Genomic DNA, 21,504 nt, shown 5'->3' on the forward strand with positions numbered 1-21,504 from the left:
ACGAGGGGGAACTTCTTTACTCGGAGAGTGGTAGCTGTGTGGAACAAGGTTGCAGTGGAAGTGGTAGAGGCAGGTTCAATATTGTCATTTAAAAAAAAAGTTAGATACGAACATGGACAGGAAAGGAATGGGGGGGTTATGGGCTGAGATCAGGTTGGTGGGACTACGTGAGTGTAAGCATTCGACACGGACTAGAAGGTCTGAGATGGCCTGTTTCCGTGCTGTAATCGTTATATGGTTATATGTGAGGTGATGGACATTCAGATGAAGTAGAGCTTGTACAATGAATGGCAAGGCACGGACAAATGCATAGTTCACTGAAAGGCAGGATGGTGAAAAAAAGCGTTTAGCATGCTTGCCTTCATCTGTTATGGTGTAGAGTTTAGGAGCGGGGGATTATTTGCAGTTAAGTAATTTGTTGTTGAGACCACTTTTGGAATATTATCTACAATTTCTTTTACCCTGTTATAGGAAGGACGCTGTCAAGTTGGAGAGGGTGCAGAATGAATTTACAAGGATGCTTTTTGGACTAGAGGGCCTGGGTTACAGAGAGGTTGGCCATGCTGGACCTTTATTCCTTGGAGAATGAGAGGTGACCTCAGAAGTTTAAAATCATAAGGGGTATTGATAAGGTGGATTGTCATTATTGGAGAGTTGGAGAGCACAAAATGAGAGGTCACAGATGGAGGGGAGGAGGGGAAAAATTGAAAAGAGACCTTGGGGATAACCTCTGTACATGGAGGACGGTGAGTATCCGGAAGAAGCGACCAGAGGAAGTGTTTGAAGTGGGTTCAACTGCAACATTTAACAGGCATTTGGACGAGTACATGGAAGGGAGAGGCTTGGAGAGTTATGGGCCAAACTAGACAACTGGGACTATCAGGGAGGATGCTGTGGTTGGTATGGACCAGTTGAGCCGAAGGGCCTGTTTAGATCGCATTACTCTAGGATTCCATAATTCTAAAGTGACACAAGTTGCATCCCAGTGCAAATAGTTTTACTTGTACACATCGTTCTGCTATCAGTCACTGGTGTCTTTCCACGGCTCCTGGCATCCAAGGTTTTACTCATACACATTGTGGATCATGCTATCTATCTGCCTTGTTCTGCTATCAGTTACTTGTGCTTTCTCTGGGCTCCTGGATTACAAGGTTCACTGCTCTTCATGAAGCGTAAATTCCTGCCATAGGTGATGCTGGTGCCGTTTTCCTTCAATAGATATGGGCCTGCGATGGCTTCGCTGTCTTGTCACAATTGCTTACTACTTAATGTCTGGGTGGAATCAGCCTTGCCTTTGGGACTAGTTATGCCTTAGTTGTAGCCTTTCATAAAGTGGCTTGACCAATGGATGGCAGGGTGGGTGGGCCACTGCTAATTTAACTTTGAATACAATTCTCTGGTTAAAATAGAAGCAAAAAGCCAAGGTCCTTGAGTATACTTCTCTTTGTTTCTCCTATTGTAGGCATACATAGACCAGGTTGAAATGCCCTGAAAATCAGATGCTTTCAGTAGCTGTACTAACACGTTACCTTCCCTGCACTGCCATATATTCAGTTACTAATCAATGGTCAATAATAGATCATCTTCCATAGTATCAATAACCTGTGAACTTAAACTGAATGTTGACCGAGATGGGGCCTTCCTCTTTAGAGCAAAGGGGGAGGAGATGTGATTTGATAGAGGCGTATAAGTTGATAAGATGCATAGATAGAGTGGACAGCCAGCAACATTTTCCCAGAGCACAAATGACTAATAAGATGGGGCATAATGTTAAGGTGATTAGAGAAAAGTTTAGGGGATTGTCAGAAGTAGTAATTTTTAAAAGAAAATGGTGGGTGTATGGAATGCACAGCCTGGGTGGTGATAAGGGTCGATGCATTACTGAGATTTAAGAGGCTTCCAGATAGACACATGGATGAAATAAAAAAATGGAGAGCTATTTGAGAGAGTAGAGGTACATTGATCTTGGAGCAGATTAAAAGGTTGGTGCAACATCATGGGCCAAAATGCCTGCATTGTGCTATATTGCTCTATGTCTGGCCCAGCTCAGTTTAAGCCCCGAGAGGAGTGATGAAAGCTGTGAAGCGAGGTGGAATAAAATATCTTTAATGCACCGAAAGAAACTATACGATTTTCAGTTTAATGACAGATGGTATCCTATAGGTAGATTTGTTTTTCTGCTGGGATGGAATGCTTCAGGTCAATTAAACTTTCTGTAGGGCCTTGCCTATTCCTTACCTCACCACCATTTTGAGGTTAAAATTACAAAGCATTAGTGAACCTCATTACAGTTTAAACTTCTCATTCTTCTCAAGCATCATGTAAATGTAAAGTTTTCTTTGAATTAATCCATATTTTTTCTCTATTTCAGGTGAAAGATGAGAAGACATCAGCAATTCTATGTGAAAGTAGTGCTGGGTGTTTTGATTACTCTGGGATTGTTCTTCATGTTCTGGGATAATGACCAACGTCGAGAGACTGATGATGTTGCAGAAACTGTTCATCGCAAAGACCTGCCCAAGGTTGTTACTGCTGATGCAACTAAATCAGTGCTCAAGCCAAAGTGCCACGCGAACACGACATTGTTGCACCTGTCCTCATTTGATCAACAGGAAGAGCACATAAAAAACTTCTTGATGTATAAACACTGTCGAGAATTTAACATGATTCAAAATGTCCCAGACAAATGTGGTGGTCGAGAAGGATCACAGAATGTCTTCCTGCTCCTGGTGATCAAATCTCACCCTTTCAACCAGGATCGGCGGGCAATGGTAAGGAAGACCTGGGGCAAAGAACGCGAATTCAATGGGGTCCTAATTAAGAGAGTCTTTATGTCTGGTGTCTCTCCTGATCAAAAAGAAAGTAGGAAATTGAATCAGCTGTTAGCAATGGAAAACAGAGAACACAGAGATGTCCTACAATGGGATTTCTTGGATACCTTTTTCAACCTCACCCTCAAACAATACAAGTTGCTGCAGTGGGTCAGTGAATTTTGCCCCAGTGCTAAATTCATCTTCAATGGAGATGAAGATGTCTTTGCCAACACCGATAACATGGTTGATTACTTGCTAGGCATGAAGGTTCACCAACACCTGTTTGTGGGCCGTCTCATTTATGGGTTTGGGCCCAAACGCCAGAAGTCGAGCAAGTATTATGTGCCAGAAATAGTGACCACCATCAAGTCGTACCCACCATACGTTAGTGGAGGGGGCATACTTATGTCTGTGTATACAGCTCATATCATTTACCACATAGCCCAAGACCTTGAACTATACCCCATTGATGATGTATTTTTGGGGATGTGCCTGGCCAAGGCTGGACTAGCCCCACGCTCCCATAGTGGATTCAGGACAGCTGGTATCAGTGTTCCTTCAACCCAAGATGACTCTTTCAATCCTTGCTATTACCGTGAGTTACTGCTAGTGCACCGTTTTCAGCCTTTCAAACTGCTACTGATGTGGGATGCGGTGCATGATGTTAATCTGAATTGTGCTCATGCTTCCCAGAAGTCTGCATCCACGAAAAGGACCGCATGAGTCATGAGACAATGTAGCAACTGTTGGAATGTAATGCAGTTTGTAAACATGTGTTAATCAGTTGTTTATGCAATGTAAGAAGGTTAATTCCTAAATTATATTGGAGGATACATTAACTCATAGGGTTGGTGCCTTTCTACATTCCACAAATGTTTGTAAAGCTGTCAGGTGTCATCACTCAGCGTAATTCTTACTGCACCCATAATGACATTACAATATTGACAGGCGCACCACAATTTAAGTCAATTGTAAAGTTATTCCAAGTGAGCAGTCCTTGTTGCATTGCGTGCAGATAGGTACAGCATGTTCACTTGGGGCATTTGTATAATAAGCCACCAATAAAATTTTTAGTAGCAGTTATATCTGTGTATTTTTTTCTTGCCGTTTCTTACATGTCCCTTGCAAAATATGAAAGACACAAATGTGTTTCTTGGACTGGAACTGTGAGGACAACAAAGAATCTAGATCTAAAATTGTCTCAGGGTTGGAGGAATAGAGAAACTTATGGTCATCACTTCTGTAGTCAAATGTCAGCCTGCATTGTGTCTGTGTAACTACATATCAAATAGAAGCACACACGCAGGAGATGGCTTTAACTGGAGTATTCACATTGCAGAGAGGGAAAGAGATCAATGAACATGTGCGGACAGCAGGTCAATATGCATACATAGACGGCAGTCCATATGTAGTGGGAAGGGGAGTGGCATTAGATTTGGCAGGAGTCTTGTCTAAGACAATGTACTCGGTTGCCAGTGTCATGTTGCTGTCATTGACATGGCCATCACTGAGAGGTAAGTCCGGTAGCTTTGACTAGTGGCCAACCAGGACATCGGAAATCTGGAGAGGAGGGGACTTCAATAATGCTCATTGTCCGAGGGGCAGCTCACGGCAGTGCAATAGAGCAATCGGTGACCAATCAACTAGTGGCCAATCGGCATTTGGGATTGATTAGTAAGAGCAAATTAAAGGAAGGTGGGACAAACCCTTTTGCCGTCGTCTGAGTAGAAACATAGAAAACCTACAGCCCAATATGGGCCCCTCGGCCCACAGAGCTGTGCCGAACATGTCCCTACCTTAGACCTCCCTAGGCTTTACCCATAGCCCTCTTTTTCTAAGCTCCATGTAACCATCCAGGAGTCTCTTAAAAGACCGTATCGTTTCCGCCTCCACCACCGCCGCCGGCAGTCCATTCCACGCACTCACCTCTCTCTGTGTAAAAAAAAACTTACCCCTGACATCTCCTCTGTACTTTTATGCCCTCTCATGCTAGCCATTTCAGCCCTGGGGAAAGCCTCTGACTGTCCACATGATCAATGCCTCTCATTATCTTGTACACCTCTATCAGGCGACCTCTCATCCTCCATCGCTCCAAGGAGAAAAGGCCGAGTTCACTCAACCTATTCTCATAAGGCTGCTCCCCAATTCAGAGAACATCCTTGTAAATCTCCTCTGCACCCTTTCTATGGTTTCCATGTCCTTCCTGTAGTGAGGCAACGATAATTGAGCACAGTACTCCAAGTGGGATCCGACCAGTGTCCTATATAGCTGCAAGATTACCTCTCAGCTCTTAAACTCTATCCCACAATTGATGAAGGCCAATGCACTATATGCCATCTTAACCACAGAGTCAACCTTTGTAGCAGCTTTGTGTGTTCTGTGGACTCGGACCCCAAGATCCCTCTGATCCTACGCACTGCCAAAAGTTTTGCATTTAATGCCACATTCTGCCATTATAGTGTAGGGACTGCGGTCTGCAGTCAGGTACTCAGGATCACTCAGCATAATGTTGCACGAACATTATTAGCAAAACACTCCGACACAAGACGGGTTTCATTTTGTTACAGACAAAAATGCCAGTTTGGTACTACAAGTAAACTGCATTTCCACATTGGTGGAGAAGTGTGCTGACACCCCTCACTATCTGTAAAAACTGTGACGAGATGCTAAGGTGTATTCAATATGGACTGTGCCTTTAAAAAGAGAGAAATTTGGTGTACACCGATTCAGAGAGAGAGAGGGAGAGAGAGAGAGAGAGAGAGAGAGAGAGAGCACAGAGCAGCTCGTGAGTCGCCATGGTTACGGAAGGGCGGAGCTATAAATGGGCAGCTGGCGTTCAGCATGTTTGGGATATATTCAAGGTCAGCTGGCTTTTCAGACAGACACACAGACACGGACAGAAATGCAGAAGAAATAGACACTGGATGAACTTTCAGTGCCCACGGAAGGGTGGGTTTTGATCGCAGTGTGGCAAAGGGGTGACCGGTGGAATGTTATCGGTGTGTTTAACCTTCGATAGCTTTACTGCTTGAAGGCGATACTCTTTTGTGTGATCACAAAACTTTAACAGGACTTCGGAAGGCAACGGAAAGATCGACGACATCAGCTTACTTGGAAAACAAATCACCTCTCTCTCTCTCTCCTCAATTCTACTCAACTTAATATCATGAACTGAACTGACGTCATTCCTATACCATCGTAAGACTGTATCATTGACCACCTAAGCTGAAGAAGTTTGGGGTTTTATATTTACACACTTACATTTGCATAAACTCTGCTAACCTGTTTGATTTATCTGGTTTTATATTACGAGATTACGTGGATACTGATAAGTAGTGTTTTGTTTGTAACAATACCAGACTCCAGGTGTGTTCCATTTCTGCTGGTTCTTTTAACCCGTTACAGGGTACGTAACAAAACCGTTCCAACCCCTACATCACACCGCATTTCTGTAAACTCCTTCGACCCCTGCAGCACTCGGCATCTCTGCAAAACCTCCATCATCCACCCCTGTACATACAGACGACAGCAGACCCGAGAAAGATACCGTCGTGTCAGATTGCATGGCTCATAAAACATTGTTGGCCAAAAGAAACTACAGACTGATCAAGGCCAGGGAAGCAGACAAACCAGTTCTCTCTGTTTTCCCCCATTTTGTGGACTATGAACTAATTCTTGCACTGGAATAATTTAATCAGAGGAACTGAATGTGGACACAGGAAGCTTCAGGTAATGATCTGCTAAACCTGAGCCCATTCTCAAACAAGTCGCCATTTGTTATGTGAAGGGCGTGGATTCTGAACTGATTCTTGACTCTGGGACAATCTAATCAGAGCAATAAACCTGAGACCATGCTCAGAAGAGTAGCTACTTGTTAAGACAAGTGTTTTCAACCCATTTTTCCAGCTGGTCCAGATTCCGTTTCATGCTCCGGTACCCATCATCACTGTCGATTACACCCGCAATGTTGCTGTCAGCGACAGTGTGTAAATCTACGTGGTTTTAGTAGAAATAATAAAAGATTCTTGTTGGTAAATACAGATTCTCTGTATCTCATTGATCATTGTTACAAGGGATGATTCATGTCACAGTGGCGTCCATCATTAACATTGCCCACTAACAGGACGCGCCCTCTGCACAGTGTTACCATCGGGAAGGAGATACAGAAGCCTGAAAGCTCAGGCTCAGCGATTCAGGATCAGTGTTTCCCCGCTGCCACCTGTATCTCAGTTTTGTTTTCTCTATATTTATTTATCCTGTATTTCATTGTACTGCTAACGTAAAGTTAACAATTTCGCGACGTATGTCTGTGATATTAAATCTGTTCTGATTCTTTAAATGTACCTTTGAAACCTTTGATTCTGATGGAGATGCAGGGGGGATGTGTTAGATCGAACTTACATTAGTTGAAAGCCTATCAGAACCTTGTGTACTGTGCTGTAATATTCTATGTTCTGCGTTCGACCGAGCGTACCGTATCTTGCTATAGTTAAATAAATCGATTAATTATTTAAAGCTACAACGCCTTGCTCTTCCAGACGACTCTCAATGCGTCGGATAATCAAGTGCAGGAGAATGAAAAAAATATTAGGCCATAAATATCAGTCCCGACCGCTGGATGATCTCGATAGCTTTGCTTGAAAGGGACTTGCCAAGTATTATGTAATGATGAATTGTCCTCATTGTTCAGACTACGCTGGTCATGGGGTATGAAGGGAAGTAACTGGACAAACAAGAATATTAGCGATAGTCAGAATGGGCCCGTGCGTAGTAGGTCATGTCTAACCAATCTCACAGAGCTTTCCGAGGTCGTTATCAAGAATGGTGTGGAAGGCAAGGCAGTGGATGCCGTCTAACAGGGACTTCAGCAAGGAATTTCTCAAGGTTCCGTAAGGGAGGATGCTCGAGAAGGTTCAGTCGTTTGGCTTTCACGATGAGGTAGTAAATTAGATTCGCCATTGGGTACGTTGGGGAAGCTAGAGTGTGGTAATGGATGGTTGTCTCTCTGACTGCGGACCTGTGATGAGTGGAGTGTCCCAGGGATCGTTGTTGTGCCCGTTGTTATTTGTTATCTATATCAATTATCTGGATGATAATGTCGTTAACAAGATCAGCAAATTTGCCGATGACAGCAACATTGCGGGTGTAGTCGACAGTGATGAAGAGTACCGGAGCATGAAGCGGAATCTGGACCAGCTGGAAAATGGGTTGAAAAGTGTCAGATCGCATTTAACACAGACAAGAGTTAGATTTTGCACTTTGTGCGGACCAGCCAGGGTTGGTCTGACCCAATGAGAAATAGGGCACTGAGGAGTACGACAGGACAAACGAATCTGGGAATGCAGGTCCACAATTCAATGAAAGTTGCGGCGCAGTTAGACAGGGTCGTAAAAAAAGATTTTCGCACATTGGCCTTCATAGACCAAAGTACTGAGTGCAGGAGTTGTGACGTTACCTTGCTGTTGTTTAAGGCTTTATTGAGGCCTAATTTGGAAAACTGTGTGCGGGAAGGATGAAAATAAGATTAAAATAATGCAGAAAAAAATTATACGGCTAGTGCCGTAACGGACTGAATGTTTTTAATTAAAAGGAAAGATTTCACGTGCTAGCAGTTTATTCCCGAGCGGGTAGAAGACTGAGGGGAGATTTGATAGAGGTATACAACATTATGAGGCGTATAGAGAGTGTAAATGCAAGCGGACTCTCTCCACTGATATCGGGCGAGAATACAACTGACGATCATGGGTGAAGTGTGAAATGTGAAATGTTTAAGAGAAACATGAGGGGAAACTTCTTCTTTCAGAGGGTGGTAAGAGTGTTGACAGAGCTGCCAACACAAATGGTAATTGAGATTCCGAGGCCAACGTTTAAGAGATGATTGGAGAAGTACACGGATGAGAGGGATATGGATGGGCACGGTCCGGGTGAGGCCGATGGGAGTAGGCAGTTTAAATAATTCCTCACCGACCTGACGGGCTGGAGACCCTGTTTCTCTGCAGTGGTTTCCTAACACCTGTCTGACTGTATCTGGGTTAGAACTTCAGTGTCACACAGCACCGACCAATCTAGAAAGTCGTTGGTACTGTTCGATCCATCTGTCCTTGCAACATTGAAGTAATTTGGATGGTTATTCTGTATTCTCCAATTGCCTGCGATGGTTTTGAAGGGAGGCAAGTGTGAGCCTGATTATTTGCTTTGTCTTCGCTGCGTTTTTAGTTTGTGTAGATTTGTATGTTTCATTTATTATTGACTTCAGAGAGAGACACGCATTCCACTCCGGCCATGTGGATTCAGGGTTAAATGGATAGAAATATAAGCGTATCTACACCCGATATGATAAAACCACGATTCAGAGGTAAATTGGCATTTGGATAAATTGGTGTGTACTTGAATTGGGAATTGGGATTGCCATTTTGGACGGCTGGCTCTTTTAGTGAGCACCAGTAGCTGCAGCTGAACACTTTGAAATTCTGGTTTCTAGTTGTAGGGCTCCATTGGAAAAGATGCTTTGAAGTCATTGTAGCATTTGCCCTGTAATATGTAAATGACAGGTCAGTTCAGAAACGCGCTGGTGCAGTCAATCACTCAGCGATTTGCCGACGTCGTCAGCCCTCATTCCATTAATTATTCAGGTGCTGCTGTGTGATCAGATTAAATCGATTATTTCCTCAGCCCTATTTCTGAGAGCACTGGTAACTGCAGACTCGCAATAGAGTTGTGAAGTGCAGCAGAATTTCGACTCTGCTTGAGGAACACGGCTGCGCTCTGTCTTCCAGCCAGAATTCACTCTGTCTACTGCATCATCTGCCTTCTGTTAGGAAGCAAATACTGAATCAACACAGCCAGGTTTCCCTCGATCCCATGCCTCCTGACTTTCTGAATGAGTCCATTATGGGGAACTGATCAAACTCCTGACCATAATTAATGCCCCCACATCGACTGTTCGGATTCTTCTGTTTGTTTTATTTTCACTTTCAAATAATTCAATCTGACTCATTAAGGACAACATGCCATGTTTTCTCTCCGTAGCCAGACTACGTTTCTCCAAATACTCATAAGTTCCTTCTTCAATAATCCTCTACAGCAGTTTACCCACAACCGATGTAAGACTCGCTGGTCTATAATTCCAAAAACTATCCCTATTATCTTTCGTCAACAAATGAACAACATTTTCCACACTCCAATCATCTAGTTCTACTTCCGTGGCCAGCAAAGACACAAATATCCTGTCCAAAAGCGCAGCAATATCCGAGATCGCCTTCCAAAATTACCTGGACTATATCCCTTGCGGCATCGGGGAATCATCTATCATAATTTTTTCCAAATTTCCAGAGCATCCTCTTTCTTAGCGTCGGCATGTTCTAGCATATCTGCCTTTTGCCACTGTGTTCACATTGATCAATGTATTCAGTGAGGAGCTTCACCGCCTCTTTGGACTCCAGACACAAGTTTTCCTCTTTTACCTCCGATCTGCCCACACTCTCTCCAGTCTCCTCCTGTTCTTCACAGTGCAACTCGTCAAGGATTTCTCAAATCCCCCTATAAGTCTTTTAAGTCCATTGTTAAATTCCTTCCTGTCAACATTGTGACTCGCTGTAGCCTTACCTGATCCTTTCTTCCTTTTCTATAAGTATCGTTCTTTCTTCCTCTTGATGTGTTGTTCCAACTTTTTTGTCTCCCAGGGTTACTTTACGCTGTCATCCTTTCCCTGCGTCACTGAGACAAGCCTATACTGAACCCTGTGTAAGTGCTCCCTAAACAATCCCCACATATCTTTTGCGCAATACCCCGAGAGCATCATTTCCCAATGTACGTTCCTAAGCTCCTGCCAGGTAGCTCCACACATCACTGACCCCCAATTAAATAGATCCCATGATCCCTGTTCCTAACTCTGCGCAAGGTAAATGTCGGGAAGTTCTCCCTGTTGTTCTGAAATGCAGACCCGCGGAAAGATCTGTCACCTGACCCGTTTCCTTTTCTAATATTAGATCTGGTACGGAAAGTTCGCCAGTCAGCCTTTCTTCTTATAGTGACGTGAATCCTTCCTGAACTCAACTGTGAATTTATGCCATTCCTAAACATTTTACCTTGGGTAGGTGCCAAAGACTATTAGGGAAGTTGCAGTTGCCCATGCCAATAATGGCTCATGTCCAGTTTCCGCTTCCCGGTCGGTTCCTCACTGTTCCCGTTGTGGTTTTTTTTTTGTTAATCTTGTGGGCTGCTGTACAGAATACTCCAAGTGGGGAGATCGCGCCCATTTCAAAAGGGAGAACAGAAACAGTGTTCGTCTCCCAGTCTATTAACAAACGAAAGCTCCACGTTGTCCTCCCTTTCTGCAGCTGCGATACCATCCCTGGTTTCCCGACGCACTCTCTTTACGCTCTGTTACCCGACCCTGTCCATTTTGAAACATGTAAAACCCAGAAATTCCTGAATCCATCTCTGTCCTTGTGATAGTTTGGAACATACTTCAACCTAAGTGACAATCACGCCAGGTGCATTGAACGTTTATATTGCTACTTATCTGAACTGTATGAAGCAAACAATCTTCCGCCAATTTTGCAATTTCCGGATGAGCAGGCATGTGACTATTTGAATTTATGAGATATTTACCAAATCTGTTCATTGTAAAACGACTTTATTTGAAAACTCCGCTGAATTTTCATTAGACACGGGCGTTATCTACACACATGGCCATTTAATGTAAACACATACTTCATTCCATTCCTTAGCTCCTCTCTGAATTTCCTCTGTGTCAGTGTATAGATACAAGTATTGGTGCACATGCTGAGAAATTGTAACATGAACCCAAATTGCTGTAGGATGTATACCGGGGAACTCAAATATCTGTCCTGGTAAAAATAGTTTTGCGTTTGCCATTTCAGGGAATGGGCTACATAGGGCATCCAAAATAATATGAAATTAGCTGATATAGAAAACAGCAAAATCATCGATTTTCTGCGTTTTTCCACCTCGGCATCTTTGTGATTGTCGCTGCTATGCCGAAGCCTTCTGCGGACTCTATTTGCCACAACGATATGTCTTACGGTTAACCCGTTAAACACCAGGATTAAGCCGATTGGTAGCAGTGGTGTTAAAATGCTCTGCAGTAATGCGTATCCTCTCCATACGGGTGAAGTAGCGTATTCATGTGTGCGGATGCACCGCCACGGCGTGTTGTCAATGATGACGTAAGGTTCAAGGGCAAAGTAAAACGGGACGCATTTCCCGCAGCTCACTATAACCACGGTCACGATAACAACCGTTGCTGTTCTCTCTGTGCAGTATCGCTCCCGCAACTTTCGGCAACATATTGCGATGAAGCGATCGAAGGTAAAACTGACCGTAAACCAAACAGAACAGTCCGTCGTTACTACCCGAAATACAAGTGTCAGTGTGCATACAGGAGTGATGAGCAGGGTTCTGGAATAAATGTAGATATTGTTGGTCTGCTCCACTAAAGCAACAACGATAACCACCATCAGATCCGCTGTTGCCATTCCAACCAGGTAACGGGTGATGCATTTGGAGACTCCGCATTTTCCCCGAGATAGAATCACAATCGCCGTTAAATTAACTGCAAGAAATTTGGAAACATAGTAGAAATATCGTCAGTTCCTTGAATGTCCCCATTTTACCGATGCTATGCAGGGTATGGTCTGTTTGGAAGTGGAAAGTGGAAATCCAGTGCGTGTGGTACCCGTCGCTGCACTCCGGCTGGAGGACAATGACGGATGTGAGTGTCAGTAGATTGGAGACCTTCCCACAGTTTAGAGCGAGGCATCCGAGTTCAATGACTCACGGACCGGTGAACGGAAGATTGTAAACAACATCATTTCCATTATTAGGGGAGAAACATTTGAAGGGATTGTTTGTAGCGGTGAGAATGTGGAATCAAAAGATGCAAAACACAATTTATCATTTACTGACTTATGTAAGGACGCATCTACGTGTCGAAAATAGACTGGACCGTCATTTAAACAAGCTGCCACATTGTCATAAGGTGGAAGTGTCTGCACTGATAGAGACTCGGACCCAGAAAAGCAGAGACCGGCATCACTTCAGAAAGTCTAGCGAGGTGAAATTATGAAACAATGTCAATATCGGCTCGAACCTAATTAACAAAAGAAAAATCACTTCAATCAAAGTACGAAAATAAAAATATAACAATGAGAAGCTGGAATCCTCCATTCCGGAAACACGTTTCAGCCGATGGCAGCATCTGTGCTCAGTAACAGTGCGGATACCGCAGCAGAGTAACGACGGCACCGTACATAAAGTAACCAGCTCCGGCATCTTACCGGGGACACCAACAGCTACAAGTGTGGGATAGAAAATGGCCGCAATGTTGTAAATCGTCGAATATCCCATATTCCGTCAGAAGCAGCGTTCAGTTGTGCGGAACGTTCCAGCTGCTCAGATGGACTGGGGATCGGTTTAGCAGACTTTTATTGAGGTGAGAGCAATTCCACTGAGGCAATTAGCGTGGCGTATCACGTCAGGGACATTAGTGACAACTAACTGCACAAACACTTACGTTAAACTATTTTTATTCACTGTTCCCGTGTCATTTACTTGACTCCTCAATGGATCTTGCAATCTATTTACTTTAAAACAAAATATGATGTGAATTTTCCATTTTATTTTCCATGATACCTGGCTTCAGCTATTTAGATAGGATATTTGTTAAATCTGTGTTGCTTTTAAACTAGGCATTCATCTTGAAGTCGATTTATTTGTAACATTTGACGGAGCACATTCGCTTCCGAAATTGAGGGAAGGCGTTTGTTCAGGCGGGTGAAATGGAGAACACTTCTTTGTTAAAGGGGAACATTCGCTGTTTCTTTTCGTTCGTTCGTTTCAGTCATTCCGGGCGGTTTGAGTGATGGGAATCACAGTGACAGCTGACATGTGTTAAAATAAAATACACTGCAAGTATTTCTGCAAACACTGTAAAAGATCCACAGCGATATTCCAGAGACCTGTGATCAAAATCCGTAGATTCCCAGGCTGTTTTATTATTTGCCAGGGAGTTGTATTTTCTTTCTCCTGATTTACTGTCAGGTATATTGCCTTTCAAGCGTCACTGTAAGTATATGCAGAACAACGGATGTGGTGAAGCTCACCTGTCAATCACACTTCCTTCTGCTCCTGCAGTGCACCGCTCCGTGCCGATTGTGGTTCTCGTACCAATGCGCGGCCCTCGGCTTATTGGAGAGAGTCTCATCACTCTGTTTCCATTGTGGAACCCTTACTAATGTGCGGCCCTCGGTTGACTCGAGAAAGTATCACATCTGCCTTCAAATTCACCCTTCCAAAGTGAATCGCTTCGTACTTTTCCGGGTTGAACTCCGTCTGTGACTTCTCAGCGCTGCTCTGTGTCCTGTCACCAAAATCCAGGGAGAAAACGCTTCATCCACAACTATCTTCTGCCTTCTGTGGGCGTCAGTCCCGAATCCACCAGCCAACTTTCGCTCAATACCAAACCTTCTGACGTTATGAATGGTCCTACCATGGCTAACCTTAACGCCATGTTAAAATCCATTCATATCAGATCAATTATCTCCCACTTTATTTCCAGAAGACCACGCAAAAAAACACGTTCTCTCATCTGTTTCTCTCTTTCATTGACTCCGCCTTCGCTCGGGCAAGTGTAAAGACGTGAATTATCCTCATCCTCCGGGGGCAATCTGGAAGTGGTTACTCAACTCCTTCATCCACATCACCGTCGATTGCCTGAAATGTAAATCCAAGAGGATCATCTCATCTTGGTCCAGGACATCCCATTGGCAATATGTTTTCTGGAACTCAGCTACTAGAGGACATTGACTATCTCCAATGGGTTTGTGTTGGTTAATATATCACCGCAACTCGTTTGGAGCGGTCTGGATTCAATACACTGATGGACTTGCTTTGTCAGCGACAACATATGTCCCTGCAAATCGCGGAGCTCTAAAGGGCCTTGGCTGATGCAGTGAGTTCCTAACCCTCTGTCCAATTTCCGACTCCCGCTGTTTTTGTTCACCCCTCGAAATCAGCATTGCTTTGCTGTTAATTCCGTCCCTTATTATGGGCGGCATCATAATGAACCTCCTTAATAGAGCCAATTGATTGCTGCTTGCATTTGTCCTTTCCAATAACATCATACACGGTGTGTAACAAATCTAGTCAAAAGAGGGATTATAACCATTTCATTTTAGATAACATTGTCTTTAAAGTTATGTTCATCCGTTCAGCAAATGCACTCTACTGTGGTCGATAAGGGATACCAACTTGTGTTTTACCCCAAACAGTCTCAGATGTGGATGTTGCGGGGACCATGACTGATTCTGGAGAGCTTTGCAATCCCCAACGGGTAGAAACTCTGTCCAACAAAATCCTGTCTGTGACGTCAGCGGTTTTCATTATCTAGCTGGGGAAGCCTCTCTCCACTTGGTGAACGCATCCACTATCTCGGGGAGACAGTTCAGTCCTCCAGGTTATGGAGGTGAAGATCAAACAAAACAAACCTGCAAGTTAACACATGGTCCTTCTACGGGATGTGTCCTGAAACTGATTTTCTAGCCGATTTATCTGGGTTATCACTGGGCACAAATCAAACAATTCTTACAATAATGTACATCTGCTCGCAGTTTTGGCCACCAACACAGATTCTTCAACTGTTCCATAGCTCTATCTGATCCATAATGCCCACAAATGTCACGGTGCCAATACATCGTCTGGTTTCTTTCACAATCCCGCTCCTCAAATTTACCACTATCAAGTATAATCCAGATTTGTGCCTGTATCCAATCGAATTTTCCCAAACTCTTCAGAATCCTCTCCTGTTTGTACCTTTGCTCACTCCTGATCCTGTTGCAGTGTCATGACTAAGTCTATATGTGTACAGTTTGATGGTTTTTCTGTCATCCCTACCTCTACATCTGCACTCACTTTCATCACCCAAGTTGATTCCAGTTATGAATAACTCACCAGCCTTCCTGCTCCTTTCTGGAGATGCCTTTACGTGAACCTCCACCTTTTTAATCGATCAGTGTTTTCTCTTGCCTTCTCAAATATTTACTTCAACAAGGGAGCTGATGACAAAGGTTTGCCTTCTATTGGGATATAACCTCTAGATTCCCATAACGGTAAATATTTAGTCAAAGCACATGAGAATCCAGTGAAAGAAGGGAGATGGGTCATGTACAAACATCCGAGTTTAGTCTCATTCAGTATCGTGTTCAGCGCAGGAGTAGTGAGTCACAGGGCTTGTTCCTGTTCTCTGCTGTTCCATGATCCCAACATGTCCAGGTGATGTGTTCACATTGTAATATCAGTCTGTTCATCATCTTCTGTCCATTCACCTACTTTCATCTCGTTCTTCTGCACTGACGGGGGTAACATAGGACACAGTGTCTTGCATCACGGGAACAAGCTCTCCCGCCAGCCATGTCCCTGACGAGCTGTGCAGGGACGTAGAAGTGACAGCAAATTCTCAGAGTTCATCAGTCAACCTCCTGCTGCAATGCGGACCTTTAGATGATTCCAAATGTCAGACCTGAGCTTCCCTCGAATTCCTGCTGACAAACTCTCAGTGCTGCACCGAACAACGTAGTTACAAATTTTCTCAATCAAAATGCATGGCATATTGCAGATGAGTCCGAAACTGTCATAAGGAAATCGAAATTATACTTAAATTATTTATGAGCGTGACATAACTCGAATAAATTCACGGTTTGGTTCACATTGAGGAATATGTGACAGAATCAGCAAATGTAAGAGTGCAGAGATACATGGTGAAGGCTGCAATTTAGAATTGCTCAGGGAAATGTATTCATATAAATAATGCTGGTACATGAAACAAGCTGCCTTAGTGGGTTTTATTTCGATCAATTTATGAAATTAATTACGCACTTATTTATTTAACATAATTCATATATTTATTTTTTTTCATTCAACGTTTCAGAAGTTGTGTTGCCGAACCACAGAGGTTTACGGATCAGATGTTGCTCACTTGGCGCTGCGTGGTTTAGCAGCGAATAGCATGCAGAATTATGCCGGGCCGAACGGTCTGTTTTCCAAATGACCCTATGACGCTGAATGTGCTGCTCAACACAACCGTCATTATTCATCAGTTCACAGTCCCTCACAATTTTAACATAATCCAACTGTAGAAGACTCTTGTTCTAAGAATAGCTCAGTGAATACAGATTCTATTTTAAGAGTATTCAGTAGATTGGTGGAACAGCGGGAAAGAAGGAGAAAAAAAAACCCACGGGCTCACACTGAGTCAGATATTCACAGGTACGGGACTGAGACAACACCGGTAACGCTGGAGCAGACAGATACAGAACGAACCCCACACTTACACGATAGTAGAGACTTGCAGATACAGAATGAAACCCACACTCTCACACTGTAATAGAGACTGACAGATACTGAATGAAACCCACACTCTCAGAGTGCAACAGAGACTGGCCTGTACAGAATAAAATTCACACACTCACACCGAACCAGAGAGTGACACCTACAGAACCTCACACTCCCAGTGTGTAGTAGGGACTGTTATCCACAAAATGAATCCGCCCCCCATTCTCACATTGCACCCGAGACAGGTGGGTACAGAATGAAGCACCCTTTTCACTTTGTACCGGCGATAAGCAGGGGAAAATGAAACACAGATCCTCATATTATCCATCTGAATGTCTCCCCTTTGTTGATTGTCTTTGCACTGCTGTCGTTCTATCTCACTAATTCTACATATTATGTGAAGTACATGTCAACCATCTCTTCATTTTCAGCTTGAGACCTACTGAATCATGAATCCTTTGCTCTCTGGCAGCCTGGGCTATTGCTCTCTGCTCTCCCAGTTTACTGTTTGTGTGTCATTCTGCTATGAGTGTTCTTAGTTTCTACAACATGGTCCTGCGGCTGTTTCAATGTCGCTTCTGTTTCTTTTTTCATGCTGACTCAACCACACAGTGCATTCTTAAACGCGTTTGGAGTGGGAAGGGAAAGTCATGGGCAGTGAGATCGGCAAAGGATTTCATACATGCAACGGCGTTTACTTGCCTGTGTGTTGGGGATGGGGAGAGAGAGAGGGAGCGTGTCTGCATTTAGGTTTGTGTGTGTGTGAGAGAGAGAGGGAACGTTCTGGGTTTATGTTTCTGTGCTTGTTTATATGTGTATGTGAGAGGGATAGTATCTGTGCGTGTGTGAATGTGTGCGCGTGAGAGAGAGTGAGAGAGAGAGAGAGAGAGAGAGAGAGAGAGAGAGAGAGAGAGAGAGAGAGAGAGAGAGAGAGAGAGAGAGAGAGAGGATGAGAGAGAGAGAGAGAGAGAGAGAGAGAGAGAGAGAGAGAGAGAGTGCTAATAATGGTTTCTAACATGGTTTTATGCGATGGTGTGACCTTATTTGGTGGTGCTGCATTTATTTATTCAAAGGCATTGAGGAAGTAATGCCAAAGTCACGGGTATTCTTATGTTAAAACATGACATGAAATTGGAATGGAATCTATACACGGCAGAAGGTATTTTGTTAACTCATGTCGGTATTCTCACCAGAGACAAACGTGTTGATGGTTGAGCCCGTAACCCACGGGACAGTGAATGACAGCCTTATCAGCACATTATATTCCTACACCACAGTATTTCAGCATCAAACTGTTCCTCAGGTGGATTAACAGCGGCTTTTCCGTCACTTTACCCTTACAAATCCACAGCTCTAGTAAGAAATTTTATACATATAAATTACAAGAAGTACACTCACACAGACACACACACACGCACTCACTCACGCACACACACACACACACACACATACCCACTCACACACACAGACACACACACATACACACAGACACACACACACAAACACACACACACATACACACACACAGACACACACACTCAAACACAGACACACACACATACACACACACACACACACACACACACACACACACTCACATACACACACACACACTCACACTTTTTCTTGGGCTGTCCATCAATTTTCTTTTTTTAATACTTTATTTACAATTTTCAGTTTTACAAAGACAAAAGATATTGAAGACGTACAAAACAATACAAAGGAAATGCAGCTCCAGGTGGAGCACAGACACAACAAATCAAAAGCAAGAACAAAAAGGCTGCCAGACAATTTACAAGATTCCATAAATATACTTTCAAAAAAAAGTTGAAAGAATAGTGGTATCACGGAAGCAATGTGAAATAAAATGAGTAAAGGAATCCGGTTAGGCACCACACCCACTCATGGGACTAGACAGGTCAAGGTCACAATGTATGTGAGGTAATATGACACCGAGCCAAGAAAAGTCCCCTTATTCTCTCAAATATATTCCGTGTATTGGGGTTGTGCAGATGCACAAGTTCAATCTTCCAAATTCACATTTTTTCGCTGTCTCCAAGTTAGACACAACGTTAAGGAAAAGTGCCCACACTTCGAGCCTATTTCCACCACACATCCCCTATTTCTAAAACCTCTTGCTCCCTCCAGACGCCAAACAGTTAATATCAAAATGTGTGAATTGTTTTACTCCTTTGCCTTCTACAGATTTTATTAGGGAAGCCTGGGCTAGGGACTTGAACTCAGAGATATCAGCGGAACTTTGGGAGGAGGCAATGTCCCGGGTTCACGGTTGTTCTATTAACGCTGCAGCTTAATCCAGTACAAGGTGATGCATAGATTGCATTATTCAAAAACAAAACTGAATCGCATCTTCCCATCTGTGTCTCCTGATTGCGACAAGTGCCGCTCTGCCGAGGGCTCACGAGCACATCTTTTCTGGTTTTGCCCTACATTATACAACTTTTGCACTGCAATTTTTGAGTGGCTCTCAAAAGCCTCTTCTAGAGACATTCAGCCGAATCACGACCTCGCCATCTTTGGATGCTCTGCACTGACTCTTGAGTTGCCGCACGACATGCGGATTGCTCTGCATCTAGGAATGGTGGTGACTAAGAAACTTATTCTTCTGACCTGGAAGTCTACTACTCCACCCACCTTTGCACACTGGCTCAAGGAAATGTCCATCGATTTTCGATGTTGACTGAGGCCTTCGCAAGTTTGTATGGGAGACCCATGCTGCAAGTCTCCCCTCTTCACGCCACCGATGTTGTCGAAGGGAAGGGCATTAGGACCCATACAGGTTGGCACCGGTGTCGTCGCAGAGCAATGTGTTATTAAGTGCCTTGCTCAAGGAAACACACGCAGCTAAGATCGAAACAGCGATCTTCAGATCACTAGACCGACTCCTTATCCACACACGCCGCCCACGCACGCACACACATACACACACACACATTCACACATTCACACATATGCATACACACAGAGATACACACTCTCACACAAATATAAACACAGACATACATACACATCTACACATAAACACACAGATGTACAGACTCAAGCAAACACACACACACACACACACACACACACACACACACACACACACACACACACACACACACACACACACACACACACACACACCAGATGTAGAGAAGATAATTTAAGAGATGGAGGGATGGAGAGATCCGTGGACAGCTCTGAGCTTCAAGATATCGAGAATATATATTGTACTGGGAACCTGATAAAAATGACTTCAACATCGATGTCGTCCAGGGCTGATGGAGAACTGGACAGAGTATCCGTGTACACAGCGGGGATGTTTTATATCTGGAGGCACATAGCGTGACGGGGTGGAGCAGCTGAATTTTAAAAAATGTGGAAGATATTAAACTAAAGTCTGTAGGAGGAGAGTGGGAGGGGTTTTCATGTGTCCCTGGATCCAGAGCACAGTGAGGGGAAAGCGGATTTATTTGTAGATGAAACAGCGGGCGTGACAGTGAAAAGCGGCAGAAAATGGTGGAACCACAGTGAAAGTTTCTGTTTGGAAAATAGGAACAGTCGTGACCGCTGCCAATACAACTCTGAAAAGTTGTAAATAGGGCGGCTCATTGTTCACTTACTGGTCTCATTACACGTTTTGGTCAAATTACACAGAGGGATCTGACTGAGGCAATGCCAATGGCATTGACGTGTTCGTGTTACATACCAACAGTATTTGCACCTGAGACACTGCCGGTGATGTAATTTGTTTGTTCAGTAACAATGGTGGGAGGTGGGACCTTGTCACTGGAGATCGATCCCCTGTATAAATCAGAGCCTGTTACAGTACGTCAGCCCAGAGTGTCTTGCCGAGCTGTGGAATTCAGAGCAATCGCGTTCACTGCGTCACTCAAATGGGATATCCAGTAATCTGGCGGATAGAAGACATTTACTACCCTGTTATTTCAGCCGTTGGAATTCCCGGTAAGCCGCTGTCACACCTGCAAACGGCAGAAACTGAGAGTTAATTCCGATGTTCTGAAGTGTTTCTGTCGCTACTTGTTTCCACAGCCACCTGTCCAGTCCCCGCATTTCAGTCATGGGCGGAAGGCGCTGACAATATTAATTCCATCGCTTTCGCAGCAGGCAGCGCTCCATATTGGAGCCGAGATGCTGCCTTTGACTGAAATCCTCTCCGCTGCCTCGATGTCCTGTAAAAATTGTGAAGTCAAAAGTATACACAGGATGACACCGGGCTGCACTGCATCCGTGGGAGCCAGCCGACCTGGTGTTTTCTCCGTATGAATCGACTGTGAATTGCCTGACTGGGTGATGGAACAACGCGAATGGC

The 21,504-nt window shown here is 43.9% G+C and overlaps 1 protein-coding gene across 1 annotated transcript; it reads left to right on the plus strand.

The window, feature by feature from the left end:
* Positions 1 to 2,378: 2,378 nt before the first annotated feature.
* LOC140722621 (N-acetyllactosaminide beta-1,3-N-acetylglucosaminyltransferase 3-like) lies at positions 2,379 to 3,536 on the plus strand. Its single transcript, XM_073037325.1, has 2 exons — positions 2,379 to 2,771; positions 2,979 to 3,536. The coding sequence occupies exons 1-2, from the start codon at positions 2,379 to 2,381 to the stop codon at positions 3,534 to 3,536; spliced, it is 951 nt and encodes a 316-aa protein (XP_072893426.1).
* The last annotated feature ends 17,968 nt before the right edge of the window (positions 3,537 to 21,504 follow it).

Source organism: Hemitrygon akajei, unplaced genomic scaffold, assembly GCF_048418815.1.
Source record: "Hemitrygon akajei unplaced genomic scaffold, sHemAka1.3 Scf000082, whole genome shotgun sequence".
NCBI classification, from domain to species: Eukaryota; Metazoa; Chordata; class Chondrichthyes; order Myliobatiformes; family Dasyatidae; genus Hemitrygon; species Hemitrygon akajei.